Source organism: Protobothrops mucrosquamatus, unplaced genomic scaffold (genome assembly GCF_001527695.2).
Source record: "Protobothrops mucrosquamatus isolate PMUCROS unplaced genomic scaffold, P.Mucros_1.0 scaffold74, whole genome shotgun sequence".
In the NCBI taxonomy this organism is placed as follows: domain Eukaryota; kingdom Metazoa; phylum Chordata; class Lepidosauria; order Squamata; family Viperidae; genus Protobothrops; species Protobothrops mucrosquamatus.
This window is the reverse complement of record NW_015386451.1, coordinates 466,724-480,809: the sequence shown is the minus strand read 5'-3', so window position 1 is coordinate 480,809 and position 14,086 is coordinate 466,724. Positions and strand designations below refer to the sequence as shown.

The following is a 14,086-nucleotide window of genomic DNA, read 5'->3' as shown; positions in this document are numbered from 1 at the left end:
AAGTTCTGGCCATGTATGTATTAGCTCCTATAGTGACCCTCCCCCACAGCACCGGCAATCTCTCAAAGGACTTGGGATTCCAATATCCCAGAGGGAGCTGGCTCACAGAATTCTGGTCTTTGGGCTAGTCTGAGGTCAAAAGCCAGAAGGATCTCATGGTATCAAAGCACTCACCTTCTCCACACGGAAAGTAACTGCTCTGGAGGAAATCTGCAGAACTGGTGCGATGAATTCACAGGTGACATCAACCTTCATGATACGTTCTTTTCCAGACTGTTTCCCTATGATCGCGTGGCAGAGCAATCTCTCTTTAACCAGCTGTTCAGGCAAAGAGCAGTAGAATGAATGTGGCTGAGCCAGTTGGTCAGAAACCCCATGGGTGCCTTGGAAATGCCTCCTTCAGTCAGTTTGCCACCCAAACCTCCCGTTCACCAGGTGCTCTGCCCAGCCCTGGTGCCCCTGTAGACTGACTACATTTCTCCTCTTTTACTGCACAAGACTTGGAGCTGATACAGTGAGATGATCGCTTTCCATCAAGAAGCTGTTCCGCCACTAGCTTCCTGCAAGCAGCAGTCTCCAACCTTGGCAATTTCAAGACTAGTAGACGTCAACTCCCAGAATTCCCCAGCCAGCCTGGTCCTCTAAAGCAGGTGTCTCCAGCCTTGATAACTTTAAGACTTGTGTTGCCTACGTTGGAAATCCCCGCTGTAGAGCAGTGTTTTGCAACCTTAGGCATGTTAAGATGTGTGGACTTCAATTCCCAGAATATCTGGGATTTGAAGCCCCCCAAGTCTTAAAGTTGCCAAGTTTGGAGACTCCTGCTCTAGCAATCAACAGAATCCCTTCCCCTCTCTGCCTGCTTTTGCTGGCCTGCCCTACTTGGAACCAAACAGCCCAGAAAAAAGAACAGCTTTTTCCTGCTTGCTGTTGCTCATTTCTCCCTGGCCCACGAGCCATTTTGGAATGAAGATTCTTTCTGCCATCTCACTGGGAAGGGCTTCCCCCATAAGAAGCCTCTGCTACCCAGAGGCTGGTCAGGAAAGCCCCCAACACTAGCATGTCCTACTCAAAGGGGGGCCAGGCTGAAAAGGCCCCTCTGGTCATCAGCTGAAGGAGATTTTCTCAGGACTCCAGGAGCAAGGGCAAGTTACATCATTTCCCCAGTAATAGATGTAAAAATACAAAATATAGTAGCATAGTCGTCTCAGAGTAAAGAGGAAGAGAAAAATCCAGCTCTGGGCTTTAAAAACTCAGATACAGTTTAAAACCCAGAAAAGGTGAATGAAACACAGACAGGCAAGAAAATAAAGCATGTTATCCAATAACATTTATAACTTTACTTGGGTGATTTTTTTGAGGTGACCATATGGCACCTACAGCAGCTAAGTCCCAAAGGTGCTTTTTCAAAAGGCAACTGGGCTTTCTTTGTTTTCTCCTTGAAGACATCTCGCTTCTCATCCAAAATTGAGGGAGCTTCTTGAATGAGAAGCAAAATGTTTTGAACAAAAAAAGTAAGAAAGTCCAGTTGCCTTTTGAAAAGCACCTTTGGAACAACCTGAGAATTCCCATAGACATACAGCAGCTAAGCGAGGCCTGATTGTCTTGATCATATAATTCTAGCAATTGTAGCCACCTGGCCTGCTCAGATGCAGACCATTCCCAGAAACTGACATGCCATGCCATCAATCAAAGGAACACTTTGCATCATAGGGAAGGGAAGATTAGAAGGAACTCTGGAGATCACCTAGCCACAAGCACAGGATCCAGAAGAATACCTTGGGAACATCAGAAGATCCTTCCAGGACCATGTCCATACTCTTTCCTGGGGCCAGTTCCATTCTCAGTGGCTGAAGCTTGAACACAGGACCCTGAGGTTCTGTGTTTGGGGGGATGGTCTTGGTGTTGGCGCTGATGGCAGGGAGGGTGTTGTGCTGACGAAATGGGGCAAAACCTTCAGTCATCCAGTAAAGCTGATGGGTGCGACGCCCACGGTTGGTGATCTTGAAACGATAGCAGCAGGGATCCAAACTAGAAAAGTGACAGAAGACAGGCCTATCATACAATTCCATTTCAGAGGAAGCAACCAGATGCAAAATACAGCAAACAAATAAATTAAAGACAAGATATAAGAGAAAAAATCTAACCAGGTTACACTAATACCACTCACCACAAATAATTCTAACCTTGGCTATCAATGAAGCATACAATACACTGCTTCATATCACTTATCTTTCTTGAGGATCTTATCAACTCCATCCAACCCTACTTTTCTAAGTCATTCTGTTTTTCTCAACCTCACTGTGGCAGCCCTCAAATATTGGCAGACTGCTCTCATGTCCCCCCCCCCCAGTCCTTCTCTTCATTAAGCTAGACATACCTAGTTCCCACAACTGTATATTTTATTCTCCAATCCACTAATCTTTACTGCTCTTCTCTGTGTTCTTTCTAGAGTCTCAATAGCTTTTTTGTATCATGGTGACCAAAATCAGATGCAGTATTCCAAATGTGGTCTTAGAATTTACAACCTAAAGCTTTCTGAATAATATGGTATTTGGAAAGTGTAGAGCAGAATGTCTGCAAAAATGACTTCTTTATATTAAATTCTTTTCTATGTAGAAAATGCCAATATTTGTCACGTTCTCAGATGACAGCCTAGACTCATTTGGAACTGGCTAAGCTCAAAAACCTCTCAGAGCTCTGAGTAGAAAGATTTATTAAGAAAAACATAATAGTAAACAAAAACAATATTGTACAAGAAATTCAGTGAGGACTCTATAGTTGAGAAATCTGCTACTTTTTTGTAAATTATTACTAGACTTACCAATGTGAGAGTTAGCTCTCCCACTCTACTTCTTTCAAATTTAAAATGACATATTTAGAACAGACCTTCTGAGGAAACGCATAGCCAGCCAGGGGCTGCATGATAAGCAAAGTCCTTGCCCCACTGTTGGAAGACTTTCTGATTCCAGACCTGCATTTCTGATGTTCCTCAACCTGCCAAGCATTTGGGGCTTGATATTCAAACTGTTTCATGCAGTTCTCTAATGCTAGAACTTTATGGGCTGTTATGGACAATTCCGGCATTTTTGTCTCTGCCCTGCTAGCTGATTGCTGATGATGACTGATGGGGATTTTTTTTCAATGCCGATGGTGTCCAAGTGATGCTCCAGATGTTTTGGAATTGCACCCAATAATCTATTGTTATTGGCAGTATCTGTGGGAGATGACCAGGCTGAGACCAAGGGACATCATCAGTCTCGAGTCCCTTCGTGCCCACAAGAACTCTAAGACCAGCCTTCCTTGAATTCCATTGACTCTTATCTACCACCAATTTGCTTTGACTGTTAGTAATTCAGATTCTTGTTTAGAGGTAGCATGGAACAAACATGTACTCATTTGAACCTTCTTGACTCCTGATTTCCTGCACCTGACAGTATCTTTGCTATCTCTTGCCATAGTCATTCTATTTTTATTATTAGATGATAGGATTGGACTATTTAGCATATTTATCATATGGGAAAGCTGACCATCATAGTAGAATGAAAATAATAGAATGAGATTCAATTTGGGACATTGAAACTGTGGGCAAAGAGTAACAAAATGAGAAAATTGAGCTATTACATTTGAGGAGAAAATATGCACATACAAGCTGACACCAAAAATAATTTCTACATATGGCAGATATGAGTTGCCTCTATTATATGCTTCCCTTCAGCTCCTTCTTCAGCTCCTCCTTGACAAGGAAGAAAGAGGTGGAGAAGCAAAGAAGGCCACTCCTTGATTTTCCCTTATCATATGTCTCAAACTTGGGCTTTGGGGAAACAAAGTCATCATGTGAAAGTGTCACCTCCCACAAAGGAAGAGCACAGAAGACCACCCAGCCAGAATCAACAAAAGGCAAGGAAGGGGCTCTTGAAACAGGGCTCTAAAGGGCTTTAGATTGAAGCCCAGTTTTATGTTGATAATGTAGTGGAATTGTTTCAAAGGCAGCACTGTAAACTCAGCAAAAAGCAATCAGAAGTATACTAAGACCCTAACAAATATGTGAAGTTGTTAACTACAAAAATACGAGCTGGCAGTCTGGAGGGTATCTGACAGGTTGCAATTGCTAGCTGCTACCTCTGGTAATCAAGAATGTTTTTCAGAGTGATTAAGGAAAAAATAACACATTAATGGCAAATTCTATGGCTGCACTATTATCCTTTGACAATTCCTCCATGGGAAATGAAGTCAGATTACAGTTCTGCATCATTTGCTAATTTCATAAATTTCCCTCTTTTTGTCTCAAGAATGTGAAAGTGATTCAGACCAAGGAATGAATCCAATTGAGCAACCTCTGAACTATCTTAACTGAATTCTACTTACCTAACAAAATATGGCTTGCCTAAGGTTGACTGAGCTTCCCATGTGGGTCAGAGCCCGTTGGCTCCTGATCAGCTACAGACAAAAATGACCCTCACCTGAAATGGGGTCCCAGATTGATGGCAGGAGCAAATGGCTTGTCTGTGACAATGGTAGTTCCAATGCCGGTGGCCTGGACTGGAATAATATAAGAATTACTCTTCTCTATAGCCAGGTTGATTTTATCCTGAAACAATACGGTATCATCCAAATTAACAATAAGAGTAAGTGATATTTCCGTCTCTGGAGGAACAACTCCTTCACTGGGGTCAATTCTCCACTGCGAAGGAGTACGGGCCTGAAATACAATAAAAATAGACAATTAATAACCTCCTCTATGCCAGATCCTAATATTTTAAAAGGCAAGTTACATATTAAAGAAATACAAATATGTTAAATCATAATACAAAAACTATCATATCCATTAAAATGGGTGTACTGTCACTACCAAGAATTAACAAACAAAATATATCAAAGATACCCTGAAGGTAAAATTTATTTTACAATGATTGTTATTCTTTAAGATTCTTTTGATATGCCATGCTCTAGTAAAGGTAGCACTTCTGGAATGGATGTGAGTTTGGTGGGACCACAAAATAGACAAAGTAATAGAAAATGAAGAAGATAAATGCGCTGGGACTTTGGAATTCAAATAGACAAGCATCTGCCACATAACACCCCAGACTTAACAACTGTTGAAGAGAAAGAAAAAACAGTCTGGACAGTGGAGGTGGCAATACCTGGAGACAGCAGGATAGAGGAAAAAGAACTGGAGAAAAAAACACACATGTAAGCTTCTTCAAACTAAGTCCGATATTACGTCCACTCTTCTTCTGGTAATAACCATTTTTCCACACTAAGCAAATACAATTCTTATTGTTGTTAGTAAATATACAATTACATATCAACATTTTTCTACATTGTTACATTTTTCTACATTGTTACATTTTTCTAATAGTGTCAATAATATCAATTTAGAATATCTTTTCTAACCAAAGCATATCTTAATTGCATTTGCACTCAGTTTCCATTTATTTAGTCCATATCCTATTTTCGCTTTTTTCAATTTTAATTTCCCATCCATGTTCAAAATATCCCAATCTTTTATAATTTCAGAACAAGTTATTTGGGTAACCAAAAGCTTCCCTTATTCAAATTTCTTCCCTTATTCTTATTTCCCTTTTCATACCAAGATATGATATTCTGATTACAAATCATGTCTATCTAGTTATAATAATACTTCTATTTTTAACAGTCTATTCTTAACCATATTCAAACATCTAATTAGTAATCTAGCATCCCCTCTAATAGGTCAAAGCTTCTGTTTCCTTCAATCAATTTACTCTTTCTTCCTTTGCCAACTAACTTTCCAAGTCAGTGCATTTGGATCATCAAATAATTCTTCCTTTATTTTTGTATATATTATGTGAAACAAGAGAGACAATTTAATTAAAGTATTTTTTTAAGAATTAGCCCGTTGATATTCATTAAACAGCCTCCCTCCTTCTCCAGTTCCCCACAGTTCTGTTAATGGCTTTATCTTCAATTCCATCAGCTCTCCTTCCTTATCCTCCAGTATGTTCTGAAACCTTGGTTTGTAAAATGTTTTTTCCGTTTCCAATACTACCGTTTTGTCTTCTAAGTTTTCATTTATCTGAGTCTGGTCGTTTGCTTCATCCTTTAGATAAGGGGTGTCAAACTGCTGGGCCAGATGCGTCATGCCAAAACCGCACCCACCCCATTGCCGGCAATGGGAAAAAGTTGCAATACGTCGCGACACGTCATGTGGCGTCGCGAGTTTGACACCCGTGCTTTAGATCCTCACTGTTTATGTCAGCATTCTCTAGTTTTCCTTCTATTTTCTGGGTTGCTGGTTCCTTCTCTGTAGTTGTTTTTTGAGTCTATAGATTTAAATTAGTAAATTGTTCTTTTATCTCCTTTGTGTTATTTTGAATCTGATCAATTGCCTAGCAATTGTTTCTTGTATTAATTTCAACATGGAGAGAATTTCTTTCTATGGTTCATCAGTATTTTCTTGGTGATATGGCAAACTGAGGCTACTCGGGACAGATGTTAAGGATGGTTTTTTTTACTATTTAGAGCTAAGTAGGGAACATCCATTTTATTTTATTTTTTTAGGTAGCCTTTATAAATTTATCCAACCAACTAGCCATTCCTAAATCTCCCCTAAGCAGATATAAGTAAAATTCAAATTTTTCTGTCCAAGAAGATATATAGAACTAAGGAGAAACTTCCTGACAGTTAGCACAATTAACCAATGGAACAACCTGCCTCCAGAAGTGGTGAATGCTCCAACACTGGAAGTTTTTAAGAAGAGACTGGACAGCCATTTGTCCGAAATGGTATAGGGTTTCCTGCCTGAGCAGGGGGTTGGACTAGATAACCTCCAAGGTCCCTTCCATCATCATCATCATCATCATCATCATCATCATCATCATCATCATCATCATCATCATCATCATCATCATCATCATCATCATCACTATTATTATTATTATTATTATTATTATTATTATTATTATTATTATTATATCCTTTCTGTCCAGGGAGAAAAAAGAACCATTAAAGGTTGTTTAACAATCAAGATTGTTCCAAATGTTTCTTCTACAGCAAAATAGTTCTGCAATACAGTTCTGAAAGTCAGTATTTGTGTTCATAATTCAGACAGGCCAATTTTAGAGTAATATTATCATTTTCAGTTTTATTTCCCAATATAAATAAGCTTCAAAATTGACTTACCATCTGTGCCTTAAATGGTGCAGGAATAACAGACTGATTTGAAAGACAAAGTGCCCTGGAAACATTCTTTAAAACCCGGATGCAGCCAAAATCTATCTTAGATGGATGCACATAAACAACAGGACCTTCTCCAAAAGCCACCAGTTGGATTTTCTATGGCAGGGGGGAAAAAAAGAAGCAAGCAGAAGTTAACACAGCAACGTTGATTGTGACTTATGACTGCTGGAAGTGATCAGCATACTGTAAAATAGTCTTCTATAATCTAGGTGATCTCTTGATGCATGAATTACAGCTGTCAGAATTTCCTAGAAAACATAAATATGGAAGAGAGTCCTGCAAAGTGAAGTCCTCACAGGTACAATATACTTACATTAAGGAAGGTTGATTTTCATGCATACTTGGATTTGGTGCTTAGGTATCAACTTTATACTTCATTTATACCACAGGACAGGAGGGAAACCTAGTTAAAACCTATTTAAAACCTATTGTTTTGTTGTGGTGGACACAGGACTGAACTGATTCCAGGGCTCTGTAGCTGCCCCATGGGGCTGGGCAGCCATTTTGCTTCAGCTCAATTGTCAAGCTGCAATACATTAGAGTAGACATTTCCTCATGGTCTGTGTTGGTAGCTGAGGAGAGCAAAGTGATTCTGTAAGAAGAGATTGGATTGTTAACATCTACCTGAAGAATTTAAAGGGTGGAGCAGCCTACCTTCACAGATGAGAGTTGTGAAGCGGGGGGGGGGGGGGGGGGGGGGGGGGGGGGGGGGGGGGGGGGGGGGGGGGGGGGGGGGGGGGGGGGGGGGGGGAAGTGCAGGTTTGAATGTTGAGGTGCTGAGCAGTCCAGTGAGAGAAGATTGATTGAGCAGTGTGTGATCACAACTAGATGCTGGAGAGAATTCTTGGTGGTCCATTGATGCTGATTGCTAGGCAGAAGCACCTTGGGCAGCAAGGCCTCCTCCTTTGGATTGGATGAGTGAGATGGGAGCCACAGGGGCTCTAGGATAACTTGCCACAGTCAACTTGCCAAGGACAATTCAATGCTGTATTAACTGTTTCATTCAGTTACTTTTATTATTGGTGACCACATTTTTGTCAAAATTATTGTAACTTTGACTTTCTTTAATTTATTATTATTGTCACAGTTCCATTGAAATTAATTTAACTTTTGTATTTGTTGAATTGTCCCGCAGAGAATTGTTTTGTGGTGAGTTGGCCGTGGTGAGTTATGCCATTCCAAGCCACAGGCCAGGACATAGATTGCTGTGGACGGGGAGGGGGAGGGGGGGGGCTCTGAAGGAATGGAAGCAGGCAGTCAAATCCTGGTAATGACCACCAAGAGTCATTTGGTTGAGTCGGGTGGCTATAGAAATTGACTGACTGACTGACTGACTGACTGACTGAATAAATAGAGCGCTTATTTCTGAGGAAGACAGATTTCCTGTTCTGAGGGAGTAAGTTCCCACTCAAGAACAGATGGCAATAATGTAACTATCTACCCCAGGAGAGACTCTCACCCAAGGAACAGCCACCAACCCAAACATTCAGAGAGAAGTATTGAAGTTGGAGATTGTGCCTTAGGAGGGTCTTCCCTTTTACTGCTACAAACATTATTGTACCTGAGGAGGCTTGCTTTTCAGCCTCCTTTCTGAAACCTTGGGAGACATAAACATTCTTAGAATCTTTGTTCTGTACATATTAAGTACTTCACTATCTTGAACAGAGTAAAATCTTATGAAAAACTTTTGTTTCTCAAGTGAATGATGCAGTGCACATTCCCAATTACACAGTATTCAAATTTCCAGAATAAATTAGAAATACAGTAAGTATTTAACTGTAAAGTTTTAAAAGGGATTTTTGCTAGATCTATATTCTAGAGTCAGATCTACCCACTTACATATGGAATTTTTTAACCATTCCCAAATCATTGGCACACACACACACATAGTATCATTGTCAAGGTTCTGACTGATGATCCAACAAAGTAAGCACAGCTGAGACATTCCAATCTCTAATGCAAAACTTTATTGAGCACACCATATCGGCACTGATGAATAGAAAACCAGCTCTGGCTAAATTGGCGCCAAATCAGTATATTAAAAGTATGGGAACTCTCTTCTCCTCTGACAGTGCAGGTCACATTACCCAATTAAGCTTCAGACAATTATTATCTTCAGTTCTCAAAACAAAATCTTGGATGACCTTGCTTCTCAGGCTTAACAGTTCCACAGTTGCAAATGCACATTCCATTATTACCCCCTGGGTCTGTAGGCAAGCCGAGAAACAGAAATGGCTGAAATAGCATGAAGCTTCTTCGAGCTTGACAATCATTTTACTATCGATCATCTGGAATGCCATTTTCAACCATTCTTCATTCTATTGTCAAATACCAGAATGGCAGGTCCTAGGATCCACTTGAATAAATGATCTACCTCTTTCTCCTTCTCTAGCGTATCTTCCCACATAAAGCAAACCAATGACCTTATCATTACCAATGGATTACAATCTTTTCCTGTCCTTCTGCAGCAGAGGAACTTATTGCAGGCAATATAAGGTGTAAGAAAGCCCTCTTTATTCCTGCTCATTCAATCCACTCACCAGGGGAATGTCCTCGTTCCCAAAGATAGCTATGTAGGCCACTGTTTCCTGGTGACCTTTTTCCTCGACTTCCAAAGCTAATGGGATTTCAACTGTGGCATGCGGTGGAATAATACCACAAGGTGCTGGACTTGAATACAAAATGGTGGGAGAGTTCTTATATTCCTAGGTGGAGATAAAAGCACTAAGAATTACCTGCCTGAAGTCTTTCTGTTTCTATGTTGTCACCATCTGTTCCAATAAAATCCATGTCTTTTGTTTATTTATTTTATTGTTCATGATAGAGCTTTGAAAATTTATTTCAGCAAACTTTTTAGCAGTTATTTTCAACAGCATAAGAGCAATAGAGCAACAACTTATCCAAACATCCTTAAATAAAATCTAAACAAGAGTAGAGTTCAAGAAATGATCATAACTGGGCTGAAACATTTCTTTCCTCTTTTCTATAGGCACATTATTAAATCCACCTTGCCCCTACAGGTGCTGCCAGTTTCTTCCTCCTGTACAAGACTATCAATGTGAATGAAAAGCTCACTTTAGAAGCAGCAGGACATTCAAACAGGAAATAGGGAAGTCAAAATGCAAACAAACCTGGGGAAGAACACCATAGCACCCTGGAAGGTCAGCTTCATTAACAAGTTTTGCCATTTGTTGATACTGAAATTTCAGGAAACAACGTCCAAAATTCACAGTGGGGCTAGCCACATGTAGTGGAAGTGAGAGACATCTAGTTAATCAGAAAAAGAAATCAATAAAAAAAATTTTTTAAATTTCTAAACTACAATGAAGATGTAGAGAATAACACATTTATAATTCTGGAAAAGTCTCATCAGCTTGTTATTAGGTATCTGAAGATGCGGGTTTCTAAAACTGCACATAGCACATTAAAAGTGAAGCTGCTGGAAGCAGAGCCACGCTTGATCCTAAGTCTCAAGAGAGGGTGGGCCTTCATATTTTCCTGGTAGTTCAGTTTTTTGAGGTGTGAAGGCCATGTTGCACAGAAAATTGGACTTGGATCTGGAAATCCCAGTTAGAGGTATGTCAAGCATGTTTGCAACACTTTGTCACTTTCCTCAGGCTCAAGGCCTTGAGAACACCATCTGACCTGCCTTGTTTATGTTATGGCTTCTCTAGCATTCCCTTTGCTATTTCTCAACCAGATTTCAAAATGTCTTAGCAATCTCCAGACAAAGAGAACAAAGTGAAGCTAGCTGCTGCTTAACCCACAGGTTCAGGCAAGTGAGTATCACCAAAGGAGATTCTGTAAACCTACAATCATCCATCTTCAACTGTAAAAGATAAGCAATCAAGGAATATGCTGCAGACTAGCACTTGGTTCAAAAGCCACGAAGGCCTAGGAAAAGGTATTCAAATGATATGATATGTCTACACCTACAAAGATCAGGAACATGAAAGCCGTGATATTCCCTGTGACACTCTGGAAGTGAAAGTTGTACTTTGAAGAAGTGGGATAGGAAGAGTATGGATGCCCTTGAACTTGGGCTTGGAGAAGACTCCTGAGAATATCATGGATAGCCAAGGAAACAAACCGTCAGGTCCCTGTTGGAACGCTGCCATTTTGAGGGGAGGGGGAAGATTACTTGGGGATTGAAGCCTTTGATGCTTTCACTTTCAAGTATCTCTATGGGAATTAGGGAGGGGGGAATGGGCCATCTGGATGAACTCCTTTCCGGCTACTCCCCCAGCTCCCGCCTGTTACCCAGGTCGCGTTGCCAAGGAACAACTTGTTATCACCTTCTCGTCTCAGAGTTCTCACAACACCTTCATGCCAGCATATTGGCTCCTGATGGACTGGAGCATTGGGGTAGGGTTTGAACAAGCGGGCATTAGCTTAACAATTCACGTGGGAACTTCAGATTCCACCTGGCTTCGCTACAATCACATTCTTTCAGTAAACATTCCTTTTGAAATAATGCTTGTTTCAAGAGTCATGCTTTCCTGAGAAGATAGCTGAGGCAGGACCTTACACAAACAAATAAACAGAGCTGAACAAATCAAACCAGAGACCTCACTCAAGGCACAAATGGCTATCCTACTTCAGGTACATTGTGTGAAGGCCCAGCACTCTGGACAAGGTTCTAAGGCTGGGAAAGGAGGAAGAAAAGAGAAAAGGAGGATGACCTGCAGTACAGGGGAATACGTTACAGCAGTGATGAGTGCACAGAAGAACAGAATAGAATAAAAGGGTTGAAAGGGACCTTGGAGATCTTCCAGTCCAACCTCCTGCTCAGACAGGAGACTCTCTATTATTCTGGACAAATGATTGTCCAATCTCTTCTTACAAACCTCCAGAGTTGGAGCACCCACAACTTCTGGAGGTAAGCCAATCCACTGATTAAATTCTTCTGTCAGGAAATTTCTCCTTAGTTCTAGGTTGGTTCTCTCCTTGATTAGCACCATTGGAAGATCTGAAAGACTTGATTAGGGACAGACCCTCCTGGAAAAACTACATCTATGTAATCACTAATAGTCAACAATCACTTGATGGTATGTAATCAATCAAAATTCATTATCTTAATCCTTGTGCCACAATTGAAAAGTCCTGTGAATATACAATCAAATTATTATACTTACAGTTCTAATTATCACGTTTAAGAATGATGTTCTATTTAATTGGACTAAAACGCTGACAACTTATTCACTGACCCTTCCATGTTATCTTGTTTAGAATGGATACAAAGACTGGAGTCACCACAGAAGCCACAGCATTGCAGAAATGAAATAAACAGTACCTTGCTGAAATTGGGAGGGCCAGCACATCCTCACCACTACCCTTGACATCCACTACCAGGGCAGTTTCATAGGTCTTCACTGTGTTTGAGCATAAGGTCACCTGGAGTGGAAAAGGAAAACAAGGATTCTCACGTTGCTGGGAGATTATTGCCATCCCAGCTTGGGCATTTGCTATTACATTTTATTTTTGTGCTACAGCTAGTTCTCACTCACGACCACAACAGGGACCAGGAAATTTGCTGTTAAAGTGGTGCAATTATTGTTATTCAGCTGTGTGTCCTGTCATATCTGTACTAGCAGAACAACAGAGTTGGAAGGGACCTTGGAGGTCTTCTAGTCCAAACCCCTGCTCTGGCAGGAGACCCTCTACCATTTCAGACAAATGGCGGTCCAGTCTCTTCTTTAAAACTTCCAGTGGAAGCAAGTTGTTCTACTGATAATTGTTCTAATTTAATTAATTGTTCCTATGAAGCACTAGGTGACCACCATCAATTTTATGAGCTCTTTTACTGCATTTACTGAGGCTTGCAATTTTCCTTTCATCATTAAGTGAAATAAACAAGAGGTGAGTATGTGGTAATGATATGGTTTCCCCAGTTTATATTAATATCTTAATACAAATATGATTTATATAACAAAATATGCAGTGTGGAATATAGCAGGGAAAATAGATGTACCTTTTACAAAAATTACTAGAGCAAAGATACCAAAAAAGACTTTCAACGTTTTTAATAATCAATCACTAATGTTAGCTGAAAATAATATTAGCCACAAAATATTTCCAATTTAGCGTGGTTCTTCAAGGAAACTATGAGAATTGTGCTGTAATGTGCAATATAATGAGATAAGGAAAACTCAGAAAGGCATGAAATTACGGTACATGTTTGAAACTGTAAGATGGGAGACATGATTTAAAATTTTCTAGAGATTTTATAGGAAGAGGAAACAGTGTTTCATTCAACTAATTTTTTTTTTACTGTATTTACTTTTTACTATATTGACTGCATTTTAGAGTGAAGCATTCCACATTTTAAGTCTTTGAGTGGTATGCCAGGGGAATTTCCAAAAAGTGGTAGTTCCAGAGCCAAGAAATAGTCATGGTCAGATCAAAAACTAAATTTGATTCAATATAGTGTTACCATTATTAATTTTTATTATTATTTGTATATATATTTCTATAGTTTTGACACATTGTTAAAATTCAACACCACGTTTGGCTGGAAGACTGCATATTGTCCAAGGGCCTCAGGCTGTGAACCTCTGCCACATAGCCAGACATGCCAAGGAAAATTATTTGTACTTAGATTTTGATAGCAATGATCTTGGTGATTCATTGTGAAGTCATTTAACAGAACAGAACAACAGAGTTGGAAGGGACTTTGGATCGAGAACTACCAGAAGTACAGGCAGGATTTCGAAGAGGCAGAGGAACTAGAGATCAAATTGCCAACATACGCTGGATCATGGAGAAAGCTAGGGAGTTCCAGAAAAACATCTACTTCTGCTTCATTGACTATGCTAAAGCTTTTGATTGTGTGGATCACAACAAATTGTGGCAAGTTCTTAAAGAGATG

The 14,086-nt window shown here is 40.0% G+C and overlaps 1 protein-coding gene across 1 annotated transcript in view; it reads right to left on the bottom strand.

Annotated features, from left to right (window-relative positions):
- Nucleotides 1–14,086, bottom strand: part of HYDIN (HYDIN axonemal central pair apparatus protein) — a 119,595-nt gene that overhangs the window by 84,068 nt on the left and 21,441 nt on the right. Inside the window, exons 15-21 of the mRNA XM_015812175.1 lie at nucleotides 12,512–12,612; nucleotides 10,350–10,485; nucleotides 9,759–9,923; nucleotides 7,162–7,314; nucleotides 4,461–4,699; nucleotides 1,776–2,028; nucleotides 175–318 (exon numbers count right to left, since the gene is read on the bottom strand). Coding sequence (XP_015667661.1) covers nucleotides 175–318; nucleotides 1,776–2,028; nucleotides 4,461–4,699; nucleotides 7,162–7,314; nucleotides 9,759–9,923; nucleotides 10,350–10,485; nucleotides 12,512–12,612 — 1,191 coding nt within the window. The remainder of the gene's footprint in view (nucleotides 1–174; nucleotides 319–1,775; nucleotides 2,029–4,460; nucleotides 4,700–7,161; nucleotides 7,315–9,758; nucleotides 9,924–10,349; nucleotides 10,486–12,511; nucleotides 12,613–14,086) is intronic.